The sequence below is a fragment of the Dasypus novemcinctus genome, chromosome 14, assembly GCF_030445035.2.
Source record: "Dasypus novemcinctus isolate mDasNov1 chromosome 14, mDasNov1.1.hap2, whole genome shotgun sequence".
In the NCBI taxonomy this organism is placed as follows: Eukaryota; Metazoa; Chordata; class Mammalia; order Cingulata; family Dasypodidae; genus Dasypus; species Dasypus novemcinctus.
In genome coordinates, this window is record NC_080686.1 from 80,312,048 (window position 1) to 80,334,133 (window position 22,086).

At 36.7% G+C, this 22,086-nt stretch overlaps 1 protein-coding gene across 2 annotated transcripts in view; it reads right to left on the reverse strand.

The window, feature by feature from the left end:
* Positions 1 to 3,016: 3,016 nt before the first annotated feature.
* EIF3H (eukaryotic translation initiation factor 3 subunit H) overlaps positions 3,017 to 22,086 on the reverse strand; it is a 108,685-nt gene continuing 89,615 nt past the window's right edge. The window contains exons 3-8 of one of the 2 annotated variants that reach the window (XM_004471431.4): positions 19,826 to 19,993; positions 18,211 to 18,310; positions 16,711 to 16,860; positions 10,797 to 10,917; positions 8,878 to 9,010; positions 3,017 to 6,678 (exon numbers count right to left, since the gene is read on the reverse strand). In XM_004471431.4, coding sequence (XP_004471488.1) covers positions 6,581 to 6,678; positions 8,878 to 9,010; positions 10,797 to 10,917; positions 16,711 to 16,860; positions 18,211 to 18,310; positions 19,826 to 19,993 — 770 coding nt within the window. In that variant the 3' untranslated portion in view covers positions 3,017 to 6,580. The remainder of the gene's footprint in view (positions 6,679 to 8,877; positions 9,011 to 10,796; positions 10,918 to 16,710; positions 16,861 to 18,210; positions 18,311 to 19,825; positions 19,994 to 22,086) is intronic. The other variant, XM_058275936.2, reaches the window with a different exon arrangement.

Below are 22,086 nucleotides of genomic sequence, written 5' to 3' on the forward strand. Positions count from 1 at the left end.
CCTCTGAAAGGAACTAGAAACAGAATATCCAACTTTTAGGAACCCAGGAAGCATTTTTTCATCTCTGTTCCAGTTTGTTCCCCTTTGCTCTGCTCTCTGCTACTCAGCCCTATATTACAAAATGGTTAACAAGAAGTTAGATATGTTCTATTCAAGAAATGAGGCCAGATAGACACTGGAATCCCTTAATCTCAATCCTTGTGTATCAGAAAATGGCCTCCGACTAGGTTAGGTATCTACCCTGGTTCAATTGCAAAAGTGGATGCTGAAAGCTCATCTTTGGGATTCTATGAATTTAGGAGGGGGGTGAATTAAGGTGTAGAACAGTTCCCAGAAATTGGTGTGGCAGGAGAGAGTAGTTCACTAGAAAAGTGAACATATCACACAAATAGGAAGCTATCTTGAAACTGGAACTATTTTACTAGAGTCCAGTCGAGAAGGGAGAAATTGTGCCATGTGCTACTGGTAAGAGAGCAAAGGTCCCAGAACACAATACCTGAGCTCCAGTCCTGGTCCTGCCACCTACGGTGTGTTAGCTTTAGTTATAATCACCCCTTGGAGGTTAGGCTTCATCATCTCTGAGCAGGAATTGTATCTGTCTCTTTCCTTTAATATTCTCAGTACAGAGCATTTGTAAATCTTTTCCCGTTCCAAATGAAAAAACATATGAACAAATTTTTGTGAATTGTAAAATATATTAATGTTGGAGATTGCTCTTAAAAGCTGAGACCATCCATAGTCTTCTCTAATCCCTGGGATCTTTCGCTTCCATTACAGGGGTCCCTTTCGGCAAGGTATGAAATATCAGAGACTACAATTCAAAACAATATCTTAATGGACCAGACTAGATATTTTATGGAGGCAGCACATGCACTTTGTATTTCTTTGGCCCATTGCCTCCGGAGAGTGCATTTGTGTTATAGTACAGTGGGCTAGAAGTGGAAATCATCAGCTGCAATTCCTCTCTGTGTCTCATTAAAGGTCTAGTTCCCCCTTAATGCACATGAAGACCTTTCATTAGCAATAATGGGAGCTGCACACATCAAAGAGAAAAATAGATCCTCACAATTGTGATCTGAGAGATGAGGTTATTGGGACACTTGCCTGCCTGATTGGAGAATTATGACATTCTGAGATGCATGATTATATTGGGGGGGGGGGGCGCCAGGAATTAAAATCCTTGTGATTATTTGGAAAAAAATGAAATGCAACTTTAAAACCTGAGAATGGAGAAAAGCAAGTATCAAAACCAAAGAATCATAGGCATATTGAATCTAGGAATGAGTTAAGCAAGTAAAAGCCAAATGACAAGATAAACAAAGGTGGAGAAAGATTACCCAGGAGATTTTACAAAATAAGAACTACTTCCAATACACACAAGGGAAGACATTGGCAAAAGACCACGGGCCCAAGAAGAGAAGGAAAGGAACGTTTACCGTCAGAAGCAGTAAACACTGCTGAAAGTTAAACAAATCTTTTGCCTCCATGTCCACAAAGGAAGATGGGAGATGCCAGAAATGGCTGTGCCCTGGAGAAGGGTCAATGAAAAAAATATTACTGAGGGAAATGGAAGTGACACCTGAGTTTATGCCTTAAGGTTGATATACATGCCAGAAGAAGTAAGAATATTTTCCACTGCAAATCAACTCAACTTTCAACAGGGACACTTGGAAACAGGGCATCCTGCATTGTTAAGGGACTGATGGAGAAATAGTAGAGTCCCTCACTTTTACAATGATTTTGGAATTAAAACAGGAGAAACTCATATTTAGTTTTCTTTACAGAACATCAGCAAATTAGAATTTCTCTTATCCTTGATTTTTAGGGGGAGAAATGTGCATGGAAAGAAATCATCTATTTTAAAAGACATAAAAGCAAGTCTCAGAGGAAGCATGGATTCAGCACCCCATCTACTCTCTTCTCAACTCACAATACGTCCAGCGAATACTTAAGTTAGTAATACCCTGAGGCTGTAGTCAATCTTTGGTAAAATACTTGTCATTGATTCATTGAGAGATTGCTTAACTTGTAGCTGTAAAAAAAAAATGCAGTTGACTTCAACATTGAATCCCATGGTATCAAATTGTAACTCTAATAAACTGATGACATGGATTCAGGTACTTGAAGGAAAGTATGTCTGGGATAGTTAAAACTACAAAATAACCCTAATTCAAATTGGAGGTAGCTCTTGGGAACCATCCCTGTACGCCTGGACTACATCCCTACAATCACTGATGAGGCTTTAGCAGTCATTCTGGGTTCTGCCAGTAGCTGAGGAGCCAAATAGGTTTAAGGTACAGAAAAGGGAGTGTGATCTATGCATGAAGAAAGCTCTAAGGCAGTTTCTTCTCAACAGGGATCAGGTCACAATAGGTTTGTTCCAGCAAACTGTAATTTTCCAGTAGCTTTGACTCCCATCCTCCTATCCACTTTCTCAATTTTTTGGTGTCAGATCAACTGCTGTTCTTATAGCCATCTGAAGAGGCTCATACTCCAGTTAGGAGTCATCACCAAATAAGGAAGTTCTAGCTCCTACATGGGATCCGAAACCATCCATTGATTTTTCCTCACCTTTGTCAAATTTTAGTAGACCCAGCTCTGCAGTTCTCTTCCTTACATGCTTACTAACCACTGTCAACCCTTCTATACATTTTGAGTGAGGAAGGGACACTCTGTAGAGATGGATCAAAGCACTCTCCAATGCACTTTTAACTTCTTTGTGCTTTCTACAGATGGGTATTTGAATCATCTGCTAAAACTAAGCTCTACAGCCATTTGGATTGACCCCAGTTTAGTATAACCCCTTTAAGCACTCTTGTCCCCTGCTCAGAGCAGATTCTGCTAACCAATTAAAAAGTTTGAGGACACAATCTGTGCCATTTGTCTTTGTAACTTCAAGAGTACTTGGTGCACAGTAGCTGCTTGATACTTTTTAAACAGAAGAATGAAAAAGTATAGAACTATCACAGAAAGATACCCAGTGGGAAAAAGAAAGGGGAAAAAAATTGGTCAGTGATATAGTGTTAATAGTACATATTTAATCTGAATGAAAGAATTTTTAAAAAATGGAGCTTACAACTAAAAAAATTCTTTCATAACATTCTCATATCCCCACACCAAAGTTCAATGCCAGCATGGTTTGAATGAAGCTGACATAGGTCTCCAAAAGGATATTACAAAAACATAATGTGAACAATGTAGTAACACTTTATAAGACAGGAATTTACATAGTTGAGAAATCACACCAAGGTCCATTTATTAAGTTAGCACAACCACATCTCAATTCCCAAGTTTCCATAAATAGAAAAGAAATTCTTTTAGTTTAGATGAATATTAATTGAAAGTATAAGGGGTTTATAAAGGATCAAATTTCATTCTCCCAAGTATTTCCATATACAAAAAATGCCGTGTTTTCTACAGCTTCATAAAAGGACTATCCATGATTATGGGGTTAACGTCAAAAATGCTTTAAAATGTCTTGGTTCTTAACATTTATTTTTCCATTATATTAACATGCTAGCTTTCTCTGTCTTTTTTGTTCTTAGTTAAGTGAATGATTTATTAGACCTGGTACTCGGTTTATGAGCTTTCCTCATTTCAACTTGAAGAAACTGCAAATATTTATAGAAGATGAACCACATGTATTTGTTCCTGAAAAATGTCAGAATATAGCACTCAAATCAAATGCTGAACAGAAGCTATTCCCTAACACTACATACTGTGGAGATTCAATTTCCATTGACATGTTTTCCTAAACAATTTTTTCCCACTACAGTAATTCCTAAGTCTTTAAAAACTACTGAAATCTTCCACTAAATGTGTACTCATGTGTTTCTTTGAGTTATGAGTATCTGAGTGATCATATGGAATTCAAGAAAGATCACACCTTTAGAAAATATAATTTGATATTGTTAAATTTAATCTTATACCTTCAGGAAAATATAAATCATGTTTGAACTGATTTTTCTTCCTTTTATTTTGCTCTGTATCATCAAACGTGCCTTGTTTAACTCCACAATAAAATTCCAAATACAGGAAACTAATACGATTAGAGGGCAGGGAAATGAGTCAATAAAGTATAAAATCCACAAGAGCAAGGACCATAACTGGTTTTATTTATCAATATTTCCCCTCTGCCTAATACATTCACACTCAAATATTTGTTGATTCAAATACAGATGGTGGCGGGAGAGAGTAACCGTGACCAATGTAGATTTATTATTATTGTTGTTATTATTATGTGCTAATGGAAGAACTTAAAAAATTGATAAAAATTAATGGTTACCAGAGGTGCAGACGGGAAGGGAAGGGATGAATAGGTGTAACCCAGGCATCTTTAGAACTTTGGAATTTTTCTGTATGATACTGCAATGACGGATATGTGACATTATTTGTCAAAGCCTATAAAACTGTACAGTGCAAAGTGTAAACCATACACTACAATCCTTGATTAGTTGCAATGCTTCAATCTGGTTCATCAATTTTAACAAATGCACCTCACTAATGTAAACGTTACAAAATAGGGGAAAAGGTGGGGGTAATTATGGGAATCCCTTATTTTATTTATTTATTTTATTTTTGAGGTGCCAGGGCTGGGAATTCAAACTGGGAGCCTCCTGAATTGGCTTTTTCATTTGTTTTTGTTTTTTTTTAGGAGGCACTGGAAATCGAACCTGGGACCTCTCGTGCCAGAAAGCAGGCGCTAAACTGTTTGAGCCACATCCACTCCCTCCCCTATACTTTTTTTTTTTCTCTCCCCTTTCCCACCCCACCGTTGTCTGCTCTCTGTGTCCATTCGCTGTGTGTTCTGTGTCTGCCTGCGTTCTTGTCAGGTGGCACTGGAAATCTGTGTCACTTTTTGTTGCATCATCTTGTGTCGGCTCTCTATGTGTACGACACCACTCCTGGGCAGGCTGTGCTTTTTTCATGCAGGGCACACTCCTTGCACGTGGGGCACCCCTACAAAGGGGACCCCCCATGTGACATGGCACTCCTTGCACGTGGCAGCACTGTGCATGGGCCAGCTACTCACGGGCCAGGAGGCCCTGGGCAGTGAACCCTGAACCTTCTATATGGTAGGCAGACCCTCTATCAGGTTAAGTCACATCTGCTTCCCGCTCCCCTATACTTTTGATGTACCCTTCCTGTAATCCAAAACTTCTCTAAAAACAAAGTTTATAATGAATTTTTTTAAAAATTCAGAATTACCATACATGGGAGTACAAAGCAGCATAACCTTTCTTGAAGGCAATTTGGCAATACAGGTAAAAAGCCTTAAAGTTTTGTATACCCTTTGACCGACATGGCCACGTCTAGGGCTTTATCCCTGGAAAATAATTACTTATGTGAGCAAGGACCTGGATTCTAGGATGTTCTTTAAAAGCTAACCTGCTAACAAGCCATTATCCTAAATAAATCACCTAGAATGTCCCAGTTCTTCATAACTGCTATGCAATGAATGCCTACTACTGTTAACCACCACTTTTCAATGAGCTCTACCCAATTAACACTCATAACCACGCTATAAGGGAATACTCTCATCTCCATTTCTCTTCTCATCTGAGTCAGTAAACTGAGGCACATAGACATTAAGTAACTTACCTACAGACACACTACCTGGGTTTCAATCCAGCTATCCCAACTCCAGAGTTCCAGTGGTACCTTTAAACCTCTGGTGTAGGAAAGGATTTTCTCAACTCTCTATGACCTTTATCCACTGCCCTTTTTTATAATCAATACTCCTCCTAGGGCTGGGTCTTCAAGGTATAAATCTCTACATAAGAGTCTCATAGTTACACACCCCTACCAACCAAAAGAGCTCATTGATTTTACTGTTATACCAATAGCAGGATTTTTAATAATCCTTCAAATATAAAAATTATAAAAATATTTTTTTCCAAAGTACTGTTGCTCTTTCAGTCCCTCCTTAACCACTCCAACACTCATCGTTAACAGAATGACATATCATGGTATAGAAAGATAAAGTCCTAAGTGAAAATAAAACTGTATGCAGAATGAAATTCATTTTCATTTGAAATATGGTCCCTTAATTAAGTGATTTGTTTTTTAAATTCCTGTGCCTACTGACCTTTGAGCCTGGGACTGGCTGATCATTACCTGCAGAACTGAAAAGGAAAGGGTCCCAAGCCATTCCAGGGTGCTCATTTGGGAGCCATGACTGTAAAATCTGACAATAGTTGCTCGGGCTCCAGGTCAGGAGTCAGCAAAAACAGCAGTGGACTTTGTAGCTGAAATGTGGCACCTCAGAGGAAGTAAAGGTGGAGCCTGTAGGGCACAGCCTGGTGAGGCTTCTGATCATGGCTTGTTTTATCTTCAGGAAATAAATAAGTACAGGCAAAACAAAAATAAGGAGGTAGATAAAATACGCCTAAAACCAAACAAGTAAGCAGGCAAGACTACTAACACGGTTTTCTTATTTACTTTATTTTTGGTTAGGAAGACAACTTTATAACCAAAGGTGGCAAAGGCATCAAAGAAATCCTCTGAGCCTTTCAGAGTTGCTCCAATGTGGTCTTAGGAGTCCACGAGTCCATGTTAACTCCTTATTTGGAAACTTATCTTAGTTGTTGTATTCTTGAAGAGCCTGGGCCATGAAGAGTTTGCCTAGGTTTTGTGCAGTAAACTCCTTAATGTTCTGGCAGTAAGTGTTAATCTGGCCTGTGCATTTAGGAAAGGGAGAAAGAGAGAGTCATTATGTTCCACTCAAACTGTAAAATGAACAATAACACTGGCCGAAAAAGAAATTTAGCATAATACGAAACCACCAGAATTTTGTTTTGTTTTAATTAAGAGTACATGAGAATTAGTTCTATTTTTCCCTAAGGGATAATGATGAATGTAAGTTATTTTGAAAATAAGCTATCTTTTTCTAGATTACCTGGATGATGATGAAAACCCACAACTTTTTAAAAGGTTATCAGTAGTAAATACACAATAGCTATCTATCAAAATGTACCATATAGATCAGACCAGCAAACTAGAAAATATCACAGGCTTCCCTTAATTAAATAGAAAGGATATTAAAAATATAAAGCCATAGAACTACAAACTAACCACACACTTTACCCAGACTTGAACAAGTACAATACTTTTCAGTCTGGTGCTTTAGAAACATTAAGAATTCTTGCAGAGTGCTTCCAGAGCTTCCTCCCCAGTCCAGATTGGGCAGGAAAAGAAAATTCGCTAGAAGAAACAACTCATCACTTAAACTGATGATCATTCTTATGCAAAAGTTACATATTTTTCGAAACTTCAGGATCTCAAGAAGGGCAGTAGGTCTCAGTTTCCAAATATAATTTTTTTTTAATTTCTCTCCCCTTCCCCACAACCCCCCCCCACCCAGTTGTCTGCTCTCTGTGTCCATTCGCTGTGTGTTCTTCTGTGTCCGCCTGTATTCTTATCAGCGGCACCTAGAATCTGTGTCTCGTTTTATTGTGTCATCTTGCTGCATCAGCTCTCCATGTATGCAGCACCATTCTTGGGCAGGCTGTGCTTTTTTTTTTCGCGCTGGGGGGGCTCTCCTTACGGGGCGCACTCCTTGAGCATGGGGCTCCCCTATGCGGGGGACACCCCTGCATGGCACAGCACTCCTTGCACGCATCAGCACTGTGTGTGGGCCAGCTCCACAGGGGGTCAGGAGGCCCTGGATTTGAACCTTGGACCTCCCATGTGGTAGGCGGATGCCCTATTGGTTGGGCCAAATCTGCTTCCCTCCAAATTTAATTCATACATGTTCTAGAAAGTTTTAAGGAATTTGTTTTCCCCCTACCCTAAAAAACATATCAATAAAATTGAGAAATTGTGGAAGATCAGCTTTTCCTTGAGAGGGCTTTTGTTCTAATATATCTTTCAAGGACAACTGGCTGATTGAATGAAATAGTATTTCCCAAAATTTATAGAGAAGTAAGGTTAATATAGCTTAGAGAGTGAGACAGAGAGAGAAAAAATGGTATATATTCAAAACCAAGCCCTGGGATAGGACACAAGGTCTCTACTACTTAAAGGTAGTATTAAATGTTAAGTATCCCCTAAGAAAGTCAATTCAGAATTATACTCATGTATAAGACAAAGTACGGGGAAAACTACTTTTGTTCAAGTGAGATAATTCAACTAAATTCAACTGACTTGGGCTCAGTGCTAGGCTAAAAGATAAAAAGTAAAGGAAAGGGCCTGAGGAAAATTATCTTTTCCATTATAAGACTGTAAACATTTTTCTTGGTTTCCATGAAAGATGACTCAAAGAAACACTTCCCATTTTAGAGAGTTTAAAATTACACCTCAAAATGTTTAGATGTACATAGAATGAAGCACTGAAAAAGCCTTAGAAATAACGTTAACTGGGAAATGGACTTGGCCCAGTGGTTAGGGCGTCCGTCTACCACATGGGAGGTCTGCAGTTCAAACCCCGGGCCTCCTTGACCCGTGTGGAGCTGGCCCATGCGCAGTGCTGATGCGCGCAAGGAGTGCCCTGCCACGCAGAGGTGTCCCCTGCGTCACGCACAAGGAGTGCGCCCGAGCTCCCCAGAGCAAAAGAAAGTGCAGCCTGCCCACACTTCCCGTGCTGCTGACGACAACAGAAGTGGACAAAGAAACAAGACACACCAAATAGACACAAAGAACAGACAACCAAGGGAGGGGGGGGAATTAAATAAATAAATAAATCTTAAGAAAAGAAAAAAAAAAGAAATAACATTAACTTACAAATTCTTAAATTTCAATTACAGGCACTAGATTCAAATTCATCACCTGACCACTTAAAATATACTAGCTTTTATGGTGTATTTTTCTGTTGGTAAATTTTTCACTGTTTTCTACTTTCTAAAAGAAAACTGGCCGTGTTTTGCACTACTGAAATACCTGCAATGAGCAGTGAGTCCATTCTGGCAGGGGGCTGGGGTGGTTTGAAGAGTTTGGACAGGTCCTCTTCGGGGAGTGGGGGCTCTCCTCGACTCTGGCGCTGCATGTTCTCCTGCTGGCGACGCTGCTGATACTGGAACAGAGAGGGAAAAGGATTTATTGATTTTCCATCTGATGAGGGAGAAAAGGACTCCTGACTGATGCAACCAGCAAAACCCCATTGCTATGAATTCTAATCTCAGTTTTATAAATGGTATCCTTGGTATCTGTTGCTTCTAAGTAGTTAAACATGGCAACAGTAATAAACTGCCACACTGGGAACTCTTACAGCTTTATCCCTACTGACTTCAACAATAATACCGATGATGATACTATTGTTACATTTACTATTATTACCATTCTTAACAGATAATCATCTGCTCTGAGCCTTAGCTCTATAGGTAATAATGAATTCTAGTTCAGATGATGCTTCAAATTCTTTTGAAGTCTGAAAGAGGGTAAGAGGCCACAAATAGATATAGATATACATACAGATATAAATATAAAATATAAACTTATAGATCAATTATAATCAAGGGCCAATAGTTATGGACTGCTAAAAATAGCAGAGCAAAAAATATCATACAGACAGCCTTTAAAAAGCCAGGTTAAAGAGAAACCAAGGTGTGCTAGTAAATATTTAAAGTCTTGTATTCCTACAAAAATGAAGGAAATTCTTCCTAACTTGCTTTATTGCAGATTCAGTTCGAGCATTTACAGCCTATGAGGGTAGAAATGAGATAAATCTAAAAGGGTTATAAATGGTGCTACTAAGTATGAATAAAGGTCAAATGCAAAGCCTTAAGACATATTAGAATTAAAAAAAAAAAAAAAATCTGTAGGATTGGTTTCCAGAATCAACTATGTCCTAGGTAACAAATATTCAATTTGAAACCCAAGGAGGTTCTTTACCTACATGATGGACCAGAAGGGGAATGAAATCAACCTGGGGTCACTTTTTTTTGTTTTTTTCCCCAGTTTTTCAGAGATTTGGAACCACCAGTCCTTCAGTTTAAAGAGATACTTTATATATTTATATGTTAATTCTAACTGTAGTAAAAACAAAGTATTTTAAATTTCACTAAATATATGAACTCTGATATTTAAAAAATTATTAAACATATATTCTTTGAACCACTTAGCTTAGAATTCTATATTTAACAACATCCAGTCTAAAGTACGTTTTAATAAACACAGAGTTGTCATATAAACATTACTTTCCCAGATAAATATTCTGGAATCAACTAACCTATGACTCGAATGCTAAAAACATTTAGAGCAATATAGTCCAAAAACAATATTCCAGGATCTGTGAAAATCATATGGCCTTCAGGCAACACTAATAAAATAAAGGTTAAATGGCCATAGCAATATACATGTGCATTTGAGAATATTCAGGTAATTCTAAGGTTTTATCTGTATTATACTATCTATTTCACAGCAGTTGGTCTATTATTTCCTATCAAAATTGCTTGCTCTTAATCACAATTGCTCAGTTTTTTAAATGAACTGAAGATTGCTAACTATGTTGCAATGAGCCACTACCAAACCAATTATAGTTAGTAAAGAAATGAGCTGTAACATTCTGGAATCTCTTTGCCTCTGCTTTTCTCAATAAATGTATCTCTTATTTGCATAACCTTGGAGTCAGAATCTGAATTTAATACACCAGCTCTCTTCAAGCAGGTATTTTTAAGTACAACTAGTAAATCATATATTAGGAACTTACTATATAAAGAATAATCTTTCTAAATGTGATACAAAGTTACCAGCTAACAGTCAAGGCAAAAGATAATTGAGATCATTTTGTAGATGGCTCTTGAAGCATCGTATTAGAAATGAATTCTATACTGTTTGTTGAATTTTTCTATAATACCAACCTGATGTTTCTGTTGCTGCTGTTTACTAGTGTTCCTCATGTATGTGTTATATTTAACTATATCCTGGCTCATTTCATCCACTCTGTCCATGAGTAACTGCAGGTTCTTCCCCAAGTGATTGCTGTAATGTAAAGTAAATATGGTGACATGTCATACTTTAAAGTTACGGCTTTGCCACTGAGTTAAACAATAATAGGATGCAACTGACCTACCTTTTGATAAAAGAATGAAAGCACATATACCCATAAAAGCCAGGGTAGAGGAAAGAATGCAAGTCAGCTTGTCATTAAACTTTCTATACCAAACCCACAACTGTACCTCAGGGGATCTGAAACAGCTCAGTTTCTTATGGTTAGAGCATACATATGTTAGGGTGGGAACTGGTAAACATACCTAGTGATCTAAAAATAATGTATAATCATGTCTATCTTCTTAACTACCAAGTTTAAGTTGAGCTGAGTGTTTCTGAACCCATTTCAACCTTAACAACACTGCCTCCCCCAACCACACACACACAATTTGGGCTTCAAAGAATTTCAATCCGTCATCAAGAGAAAGGAAGAACTGTGCAAACAGATTAAGACAATTGGCAAATTATTTCTCTCCTATATAGCAAGTTCTAAGGGAGCAACAATAGCATTTACTCTGCAAAGCCAGATGAAGAAAGTGTTCCTTTTCCTCCTGACCTTCCCAGAATCTGCAGTACTGTCTTTCACTCTTCTTTTCCTCTCCAGAGATCTGTATTGCAGGTCACTTACAATATCTTTTATCAAAATCTTTTATAAAGAGATGCTGATGTTTGGTACAATGACTACCACAGTCATGATTGCTGCTTGCGTCCATCTTCTGCCATGCCTGAACAACTACTACAACTCTACAGACCAAAAATAACTAGCTGACAAATAGTAGTAACTCATTCCTTTATTTCAGATATTTACTAAACACCTATGACATGCCAGCTTCAGTGTTAGGAATCAGGGAGACAGTAGAGAACGAGATATACATGGTATCTATCTTCACTGAACTTCCCAGTTGATTGGGATGAGGGGAGGTAGAGACACCTATTTCAGAGTATGGCATATCCACACAAGGGAATATTAGTCAGCCATAAAAAGCAAGGAAGTAGTGATACATGCTGCAACAATTCAGAACCTTGAAAACATTATGCTAAGTGAAAGAAGCCAGGCACAAAATGCCACCTATCATCAGATGATTCCATTTATATGATGTCTAGAATAAAAAATTCCACAGAAACAGAAAGTAGATTAGTGGCTTCAAGGGAATAGGTTAATGGAGAGTGACTGCTTAATAGGAATGCAGTTTCTTTTTTGGGGTAATAAAAATGTTCTAAAATTAGATAATGGTGATAGCTGTACAACATCGTGAATATTTTAAAACCACCGAACTGTACTCTTTAAAATGGTTAAAATGGTGAATTTTATGTCTATTAAAACTGCACACGCAAAAACAGAGTCTGTTATGATATTCCAGGGCCATTTAATGTTGTACTCAACATATTCCAGGAAAAAGAGAAGAATGCAAAGAGGTAAGTACAATACAGTGGTGGTAACTGGTATAACAGATGTATAACAGAAGCATAGAGGATATTTTGGTAGTATCAGATGAGACCTTCCCAGATTACAGATGGAAGAATTTTGAGATTTTGAAGAGGAATTGGAGGTAACCAGATAAGGAAGAGGGGGTGGGATACTACAGACATGGGTGTAAGTAGTATGTTCAGAGGTGCTGGCATGAAAAGCATTATGCGTAAAGAACTGCAAATAACTCAGTACACCAAGAATCCAGGAGAAGGGCAAGGTTGGGAAAAAGAGGCTATGAGAGTAAAGAGGCAGACAATGGTTATAGTACAAAAACTCTTGGATGTTAGGACTATGAGTTTGGATTCTATTCTAAGGACGATGGGAAAACAAGCCAAGGATTTGAAGCAAAGGAGTAATTTGATATCCAGTTAGCATTTAGCAAGAGCACTAGGATGAAAGAGGGAAAGGTTAAAAGAAGTAAGCCAGAGACTGCAAAATTAATGGAAAAAAAAAAAAAAAAAGAGAAGTAATGAGAACCTGGCCCAGGTTAGCAAAAGCCAAGGTGAAATCACCCCAGAATTGTAGGTGGAGAAGACAAGCCCTGATGAACATTGATATTTAGTGATGAGCAAGAGATGAGGACTCACTGCAGAAAATGAGAAAAAAATCCAGAAGAGTTACTCAGAAGAAGGTAACCCAAATAAGATGTTGTTTCACAGAGTCCAGAGAAAGAGTTTTAGGATCTTATCAATAGGACTAAACGCTAAAGAATCGATGGCATCTATTGGCATAAAGAAGTCCTCTTTGACTCTGGTGAGGTCCCTAACAACACTGAGTAGATGGAACACTTCAAGGTGTGGAGGATTAGTGGGGAATAAGAAAACAGACACAGTGACATGTTGAAAAGAAGTTTGACTATAAAATACAGGAGAAAATGCAGCAGCAGGTAAAGGAGATAGATAATAGCATGCAGTTAAATGTTACACATATTTGTAAATTTTATTTTACGAAGAGCGAGACAAACAAGTTTAAATGTCCTTATATTTAGGAGATATATGCTAAAGTATTTGGTGGTTGAGTCATACTGGCATCTTACTTTCAAAATGGCTTAGAAAAAAAATGCATATTTATATTCGTAAGGAGAGAAAACGGGCACAAATGTGACAAAATATCCAACTGGTTAATCTAAGTAAAAGGTTTATGGGTACCCATATTATTCTTCCAAGTTTTCTGAAGATTTGAACATTTTAAAAATCTTTTAAAAATGGTAAAAACAAATCAATAAATAATATGGGAAAGTATAACAGGAACTGAAGATACATGAGAAAGGTGGGGATTGATGAAGTCAGGTCCTGAGAGGGGAGGAAGGCAGTGGTGAGACTGGTCTCAGGGGAGATACCCATCCTTTTACTTTTACCAATGAAAGAACTACAGCCCAAAGAGCTGCATTAAGTATACGAAATGTCAAAATGAACTACACGATTGGTTGTTAAATAAGTGATTTATGTGGGTAAGGGCAACAGGAATTCAGAGAAAGGAAAAAACAACACTAATATTGGAAAGTTGGGGGGCGGGGGGGGGAAGCAGTGACACTAGAGAAAAGTGAATAGGAGGGGTCCTGCCATATGCGGAGAAAGATTTATTATTTGCATCCAGATCTTGTACCTTGGACACTGACTACACTGACTTTAGCAATGAGAAAGGCAATACTAGAACAGACCTTTCCCTCTCTACCTGGAACTCTTTTTTTAAGGTAAAATATTAATATGGGCTGTAGTATATGTAAGTACAATGAAGGTACACTGCTATAAGCACAGATGTGTGGACTATAAACATTTCATAAAATTTATATTAAGATAAAACTCTTCAGAAACACATCCAGTCAGAAATATTCAAAAACCTGCATAACATAGCCCTTGAAGGGCACCAAAAAATAACAATACATAATTTCACAGATAACATTCAGGGACTATTAGATCCAATACCAAGAGGAAATTTATGGGAATCTTTTCAGTACCAGTTCAGCTAGAATACTGAAGCAGGGAGGTATTGTTAGGAGTTTCAGTAATACCGCTTTTTCTTTTATTGCCAAGGAAACAAAGAACTGAGAACAGATAACTTAAACAGATGTGAACCGAGAGATGAAGTGATTAGTCTGCTCTGGCTACGGTATCAATTTGTCCTTATTATCTTTAATGTAGGACACTCACCCTTAGTTTACTTTTTGAAAGAGGAAATAAAACAGAATTGTTTTTCATGTGTGAACAGCTGAAGGCTTATGTAACACATTTTTTTAAATTAATAAAGGCTGTTATGGAATAACCATTACTAGAACTTCTACCTAATAAAATTAAAGTAAAAAATTAGGGCTTTTTTTTTAATTAAAGGGAATGTAGCCTGTTTTATTAACAGTAGAATACATTTATCAGGTATATCAAAGAACTGGCACCCACATATGTTGTGAAAGGCAAGACCAATTAAAATGTTTAAAGAGCTGCTTAAGAATGATTTCTGGTGAGTTTTCTTACAAAAAAAGTTGATGGCAACTGGCCTGATTACCATCATCACACTACAAATGTTTGAAATTAAAAATTGAGGTGTATAGAAGTTATGTTTCAGTCTATTTAGCACTATCAACTTGGTTAAATGTAACAGTTCATTAATGTAAGTATAGAAGTAAAGACTTCATTTTTCCCCCTTCCAAAAGGAATCCTAACTTAGTCTTTAAATAACTTCACATGGTAAGTAAGGATCTCTCTTCCTCCTTATCACAAAATAAAATGCAGAAGATAAAAACGACTATAAAATACTTGTCCAAATCTTAGTTACTATGGCAAACATTTTCTGGGCTATCAGAAATGCTGCTTTGGACAAAGAAATATCACAAACCAGTTCGCTGGGAAAATGAAAGCACAGAAGTGTTATATTTGTTTTGTATGCTTAATAAAGGAAGCTCAGGAAAAGGTGAAGACGTGGATTATATAAGCAAAAGCTTTCACATAGTAAATTTACTACAAGAAAATTATTATATGACTATATACGTAATACATCAAATTGTAAACTTTCATGCCGAAAACGGTTCTTAGCTCAATGCCTTAAATACAATTGTGCCAAGTATTTGTAAAAACAATAAAGAAAAAGATATGAACTTCTAAAATAGACAAATTAAAGGACTATTTTGCATATGTTTTCAATCCAACAGAGTCTTTGGTGCTAAATTAGCCTTGCTACATGGCTATATCACTTAGTATTATATTTACCATCCACTTGCAATCTCTCTTTCCTGTAAATGCTTCCTAGTGGCCTTCATGGTGGATCTTTTGGCTTTCGGGACGGATCCACAGAAGGTGGCACAGTCCTACCCATCCCAGAGCATGGAGGACACGGCTCTCTGTTCCTTCTGTGTTTATCTTACTTCCCTAGTATAGAGAAGTAGTAGGTCTGTATGTATGTTTTTTGTTCAGGATTCTAGCTGGGATAATAAAAACTTTGGTAAAAAATTGAGCTTCACTCTAAACTGGTTGCTTAAGAACATACATGTTGTTTTTTTCAGTCATTCCACAAACACAGGTTGTCTAGTCTGTCCATTTAATTTCCTTCTATAGATCTACTGCTAGCCTCCCATCACCACACAAAAAAAAATCACTAACATCAAGCTTAAAGGGCATTTCAGAGTTACTATATACATGACCCTGCTCATATTTTTGTTCCAAGTAATAATAGATGCGAATAAAATAAGAATTAATTCCATAAACGGCAAATCTGTTTTGGAGCACCTCAGTCAGCAATTTTTTACACTAGCATAATAAATAATACCTTGGCAACTAGATAGCTAAAAGCAGTCACTTTAGAGGAAACCATGTCACCACTATCTATAATGGCAAGAGCCAGTGTCAGGCTCAGAAAATTCTAATTTTAGTTGAAAACTCAAACAACTAGAAGCTTACTACTCACAAAAGAAGGAGGCACTTTTGCTTTTCTCGAGTGTTATTAAATATCCAGACATAGTACCATAAAGCCTTTAAGGACAATATACAAATAAAGAAAGCTGAGCCAAATTAAAAAAAAAAAATCCTTCCCCAGGTGCATTTATAGTATCAAAGGACAAATGATACAGCAAAGGAAGGCAGCACAGGGTTCTGAGAATAAGAGTAATTAATATTAAAACACTGTATTTCACTTTATCAGTTTGGCATTTTCCTAGGACCTTAGCTAGGCCTGACAAGTACTACATGTAGGATTATGTCTGTCTTAGTAACCTTAAAATGTTCTTCAGTAAATTTTTTTGTTTGTTCTGTAAATAAAGTCTACATAAAAGCATCTTCTGCAGAAAGCAAATGTTCACAGATTCTTCATTAGACAGGGTCTCTTACCTGCTAGCAAGACTGAGCAACTCATGCTTATCTGCTACAGCTGACTTCTTCTCAAGCTCCCACATTAGAACGTTGATCAGATGTGAATTTTTAATTACAATCGGCACTTCTTCAAACATGTGCTCAAAGGTGATATTTGCCTTTTTCAATCTGTGAAGCATGTAAAAAATACTTCAGTATAGGGGCCAGAAGTAAGTAAGTAAGTGTTTAATTGACTATTTCATGCATTTTATCTAATTTCAGGTCCTCTCCAGGATCTTTAAGTTTGTTTCATTAGCACCCTTAAAAAGGGGAAAGAAACTAGAGTTTTAAAGAAATCAGGTATAAGTAGAGTGATTTGAATAACTTGGAAAATGCTCTGAGTTTTGAGCTATGAGCCCAGACAATAAGATTCTTGGCAAAAGAAACTATTCATTTTTCACAATCAGGTATCTTTAAAATTTGATTGACACTAAATAGTAAATGTCACAGGAAGTAATGCTAGACAATTTATATCTAAAACATTGTGAAAAGTAAATAGCGAGAAAAGAGACACTCTCGTTCTTGGAAAGTTCATTTCAAAGCCAACTGAACTAAAGAGATTAAAGAGAACATGTACAAGATATTCCATGTATAATGGTTCCGAACACAGCAAAGAATGTGGCCTCTCATAGTTTAGTTGTTACTATTACACCTAGGAATAGTTTATATGTTAGCTTTCCTTCTTAAAATTCTTTGCATCTTAATTTATTTAGGAGCCAGTTGTGAAACTAGCATGAGTTGTCTGATGTGAAATCAAAGCCACTTTGATTTAATAAAAATTCCTGTAATTAACAGAAAATGGGGGAGGGGGGAGGCGGTTGTAGCACCAGTTGAGCGCCTGCTTCCTACATACAAGGCCCTGGGTTCAATCCCCAGTACCTCCTTAAAATAAAAAAATTTTTAAATAAATTTTTTTAAAAAAGGAGGAATTCTGAACATTTTAAAATTAAAATGTATATATTCTAATGTCATTAAGTAGGACTGTAAAACAGCTCTAACCAGTAATTCTCTCCATACTTGCCATCTATAAAATTTCCAATAAGCCACATTCTTTGCTGGATCTTTAAAATGTTTTTATCTTTCCCATCCTCTCATGTGATAGTGGCTCAAAAAATAAGACATGCATGCAGCTCAAAACCATTCTAACACAAAGCTTACAATCTGACAACCTCTGATCACTCTTTCCTCTCCCTTTATTCAATCATTTATTTCTTCAAATCTAGTAGCTAATTAATACTCACACCCACCCTAACTGAATTCACCCTTGGTGAGAACAAATGAAGCATTCCATAAAGAATAGTTTAACCATGGAATGGGAGAAATCAAGTGGCACTCGGCCATGAAGACAACTTCTACAGTCCACATGGCAAAAGCATTATCAGCCACCACTGAGGATTCAATAAATGTGGCAACCTGAAAACTTAAAAGAAAAATACCCAATCCTTTACCATCTAGCTCATAGGTCCCCAAAACACTTACGCTTCAGGAGAAAAATCCTTCTCTTTACAAACTTCCATCAGTTTAGGAGTCAATCTGTATGCCTTCAGTGAGAGAGACCCTTGAGCAGTTTTGATGGGATCTCCAGGAAAAAAAGAAAGAAATCACTAAGAATTTTGTCACTACTAATGCTAGAATGATACTAATGCTTGATCTAGGTACTTTTATTTATCACACTATCTTTGCAAAATAAAGATCAAATAAGAAATAACCAGAACATAGTCTGAAACAGATTAAACCATAGAATAAAACAGTAAGTGTAAATCCAGGATCCTACTAATCCTACCTAGAATATGGAGAATAAACTTCTTCCATAAAATATAAATAGAAGACTTCAAAATACAGTCAAGGCGTTTTCAAATTCATTCTTCAACTAGAACCAGTAATTTTGTTGAAAACTGAATATATCAGATGTTGTATACATCATTAAATATACCATATATCATGGTATATAAAATATGAAAATTCACTGCATGCACTTGCACAGTTCTTCAGTAAACTAATTTCAAAATAAGTGTCCTGTAAACAAAATGTATCCATTTTAATAATCACTGCGCAAATATCTTAGTTAAAACAAAACCACCAAAGTTAAAGTGGTACCACAAATGTGTCTTTTTCGTTTTAATTAAACTAATTTTGTCAAAACTAACTGCTTAGACACTCCATGAGTAGGGGAGCTTAACACTTGCTGGATGATAATGGCTCTGGCATGCCAATATTCGCCTAAAACCTGTGTTAACATTCATGTTGTCTGAAACTTAACACAGTGAAACTTTTAGCAATAGGTGATAAAATGAAAACCAAAATAGAATGAAACAAGTGGAAAATTCATCAAGGTCTGATGATGCAATGTTTCCAGCCAATATAAGTACACTTTAACAACTTGTTCTTTACTGTAATCCAATTGTTAACATACTGAAACAATTTTGGGGCAGCTCATAAGATTGATCGTATTCATTAGTATTTTTTCTGACAGATACTCAGGACGTTACATTTACTTCTCAGCTGGAAACTATATGCAAGTCTGCCAGATATGGCAAACTGTGAGTGTTTGGGGAGGGGGAAGGCTATAAAGCTGTTAAATTGCCTACAGTTCTGATACAGCACAGAACATCTGGTCTGGAGAGCTTGAGGAAACACCATTAAATAGGCCGAAAAGAAAAAAATCTTTGTGCTAAGAAACAGTCCAGGTTTTGTACGCTGCTGTCAAAGGTATAAAAAAAAAAAAACTTGGCAAGCTGTGTTATGATTGGTCAGTCACGTACAGAGCCAGACACTCTAGCAATCGGGGTTTGTTAGACATCTGGTCTAGTTCCACCAGCCCCTTCAATGAGGGAGGGAAGAAGGAGGAATAAAAATGAAGCAGCTACTCCAGCATTCCAAAATGTACACATCAGGGCCCTGATAGCAAGAAAAATAAACAGAAAGAAGGAAACCCTGTCTAGACTTAGCTGCTGCTGAGGCTGCTGCAGAAACAGGGTTGGTATTTACTTGAGAAGTCCTGCCAGGCTGCTCTTAGAGGCAAAAAAGACAGAAAGCAAAAATAGTAGTAATAACATTAAGGGAAGTAAAGAATAATAAAGGACCTTCTACTAACCGTAAATGAGAACAACAGATTCTTCAATGGCATGCTGGTAACTGAACTGAGAATCCAGGAGTGCCCGGGTGACAAAGGAGCCATAGTATGTGGACTGATACCAGCCCACGTGGAGATGGTCAATGTTAACATGGCGAAGGCTCCGCATCATTTCCATCTGATATTGAACTAGATGATTAGAAGAGGAGGAGAAAAACTATTAATGATGCCACCAATATTAAAAACATAATTACTTATTAACTATAGGGAGCAGGTTTCCAGATCTAAACAGTCGTTCAGTTTGCATATGAAGAAAACAAAATTAAATTTTCAAATCATTGGGTTTTCCTTTCATCTTTAATGAAAAACTATTTTACAGAGAAGGTTATTGAAAACATAATATCAATGCCTTGTTCTAAGCAATGAATTATTAAATGTGGCTCCTACTCCCCTTTCTTAACCCTAAAAATAGCAAATGTTTACGAAGAAATTTAATTACTGAACTGGTTTTAAGAAATATCATTTGGAGTAGTAAATGAGAATAGTTATCAATCTCTTCTTGAACACAATCCTTAGAAATGAGAAGTTAAAATCATAAAGAAAAGTAACTGACAAACAACTACCACAGTATTTAAATGTGAACAGGATACAGGCTGCAGCTGATTTAAAATATAAGAATTCATTTTTGCCTTCATCTGGTGCCCCCTACTGCATATGCTAAATTTAAAAAAAAGAATTTTTTTCTTGTCTGTGTGTTCCTTTATAATAAGCAACAGACACTATGTTTTCATTAGAATAGTTATGTTGCTATATTTTAATCACCATCTAGGCAAAGAAAGGTTTAATGGCTTACTTTTGCCAAATTAATGAATATAATGTATATTATTAACTTAAAGCAATATTATTAGAAGAATAGCCCAGACAACGTAAGACATTAAAAAAACAAAAAAGGTAACAGCCCAATAATGCCTATCAAGTATATAACACAGGAGAAAATTTTATAGCTAATGTAATATCCAAGCTGCTATTTCTATTATAATGAATGCAGGACAATGCTGAATAAACATACCTGCTTCACTCATAATCTAGCCATTTTATTTTCAACACTCTTAATCAGGTTTCAAAAAAAAGTAAAGTTACATGTCTGTCATTTCCTTGGTTATGCTATGATTTGCTATGATTTTACAGAGCAAACAAGACTCCAGAGTCATAAAGTATAGAAAAACCTTCCTCATATGGACACAGTCTATTTTCTAATAGTTGTTGTTAGTAGGCAAAGGATTTTATAAAAAGGAAGGTTAAATTTCTTGTGATAAAAGATGACAGACAACTCACAAACTACACAAAAATTATACACATTTTTGGAGTTCTTCTTTTTGCTATTTAGAAAAGCTGGAGAAAAGGAAAGACCCAATTAAAGTTCTAGTACTACCTACAAGGACCACTTAGGCCCATGGCCAAGCTGCTACAGAGCCAGAAGCTGTACTACTCTGTCAAGATGTACAACACCTACATGACTCTCTTTGTGAAAGTAGGCTCATTCATTCCTTCCTTCCTACCTTCCTTCATAAATGGGGAAAGTTTATATATAGAGAGAAACTAACATTATTTCTCTGTGTTTGTTTTTACAGGAGGGGGTGGAGTAGTGGTGGGGTAGATAGTAAAACACTAGATGCTTCTATGTACCAAGTCAGTGTTTCTGCAGATCTATGATTAAAACATGGGGGAAAATTTCACACAACCTATGACATATTCTAAACCACAATTAAAAACACCACAACCTTACGAAGGAAGAGGAAGCAGCAGTATAAAATTAATACGGTAATCATCAATTTTCTCTATGTTTACTTTTTTGTCTCTCTGGCACAGAAGAGAATCCCCCAGGTAGTACAGTTGACTCATATCACCCACAGCAATCTGGGAAGTGGGACAAAATCATTGCTAAGGTCTCTTTCTGCTTTAAAACCCAATGACTCTTTTAAAATCAAAGTAAAATCACTGATTTGGCTACTGGATTTTAATCAAATTTAACTTAAGAATGGTAAGTCCCAATATCACAGGTAAACCTGAGGCCAGAATTTAATTTTTTATTTTAAAGATATAGGGAAGAGGAGATGGGGAGAAATGATCAAGCACTTAACAGTACAGAAGTAATTTTATAGAACTCAGTACTTCAGAAACATCCACAAACAGTGTACCATTTAGCTGTAAAATAAGCAGAAGCTAGGTTCTATGAATACCAACTTGTAATCATAGGAATAGGAAAAGTCTTGCAACTTAGA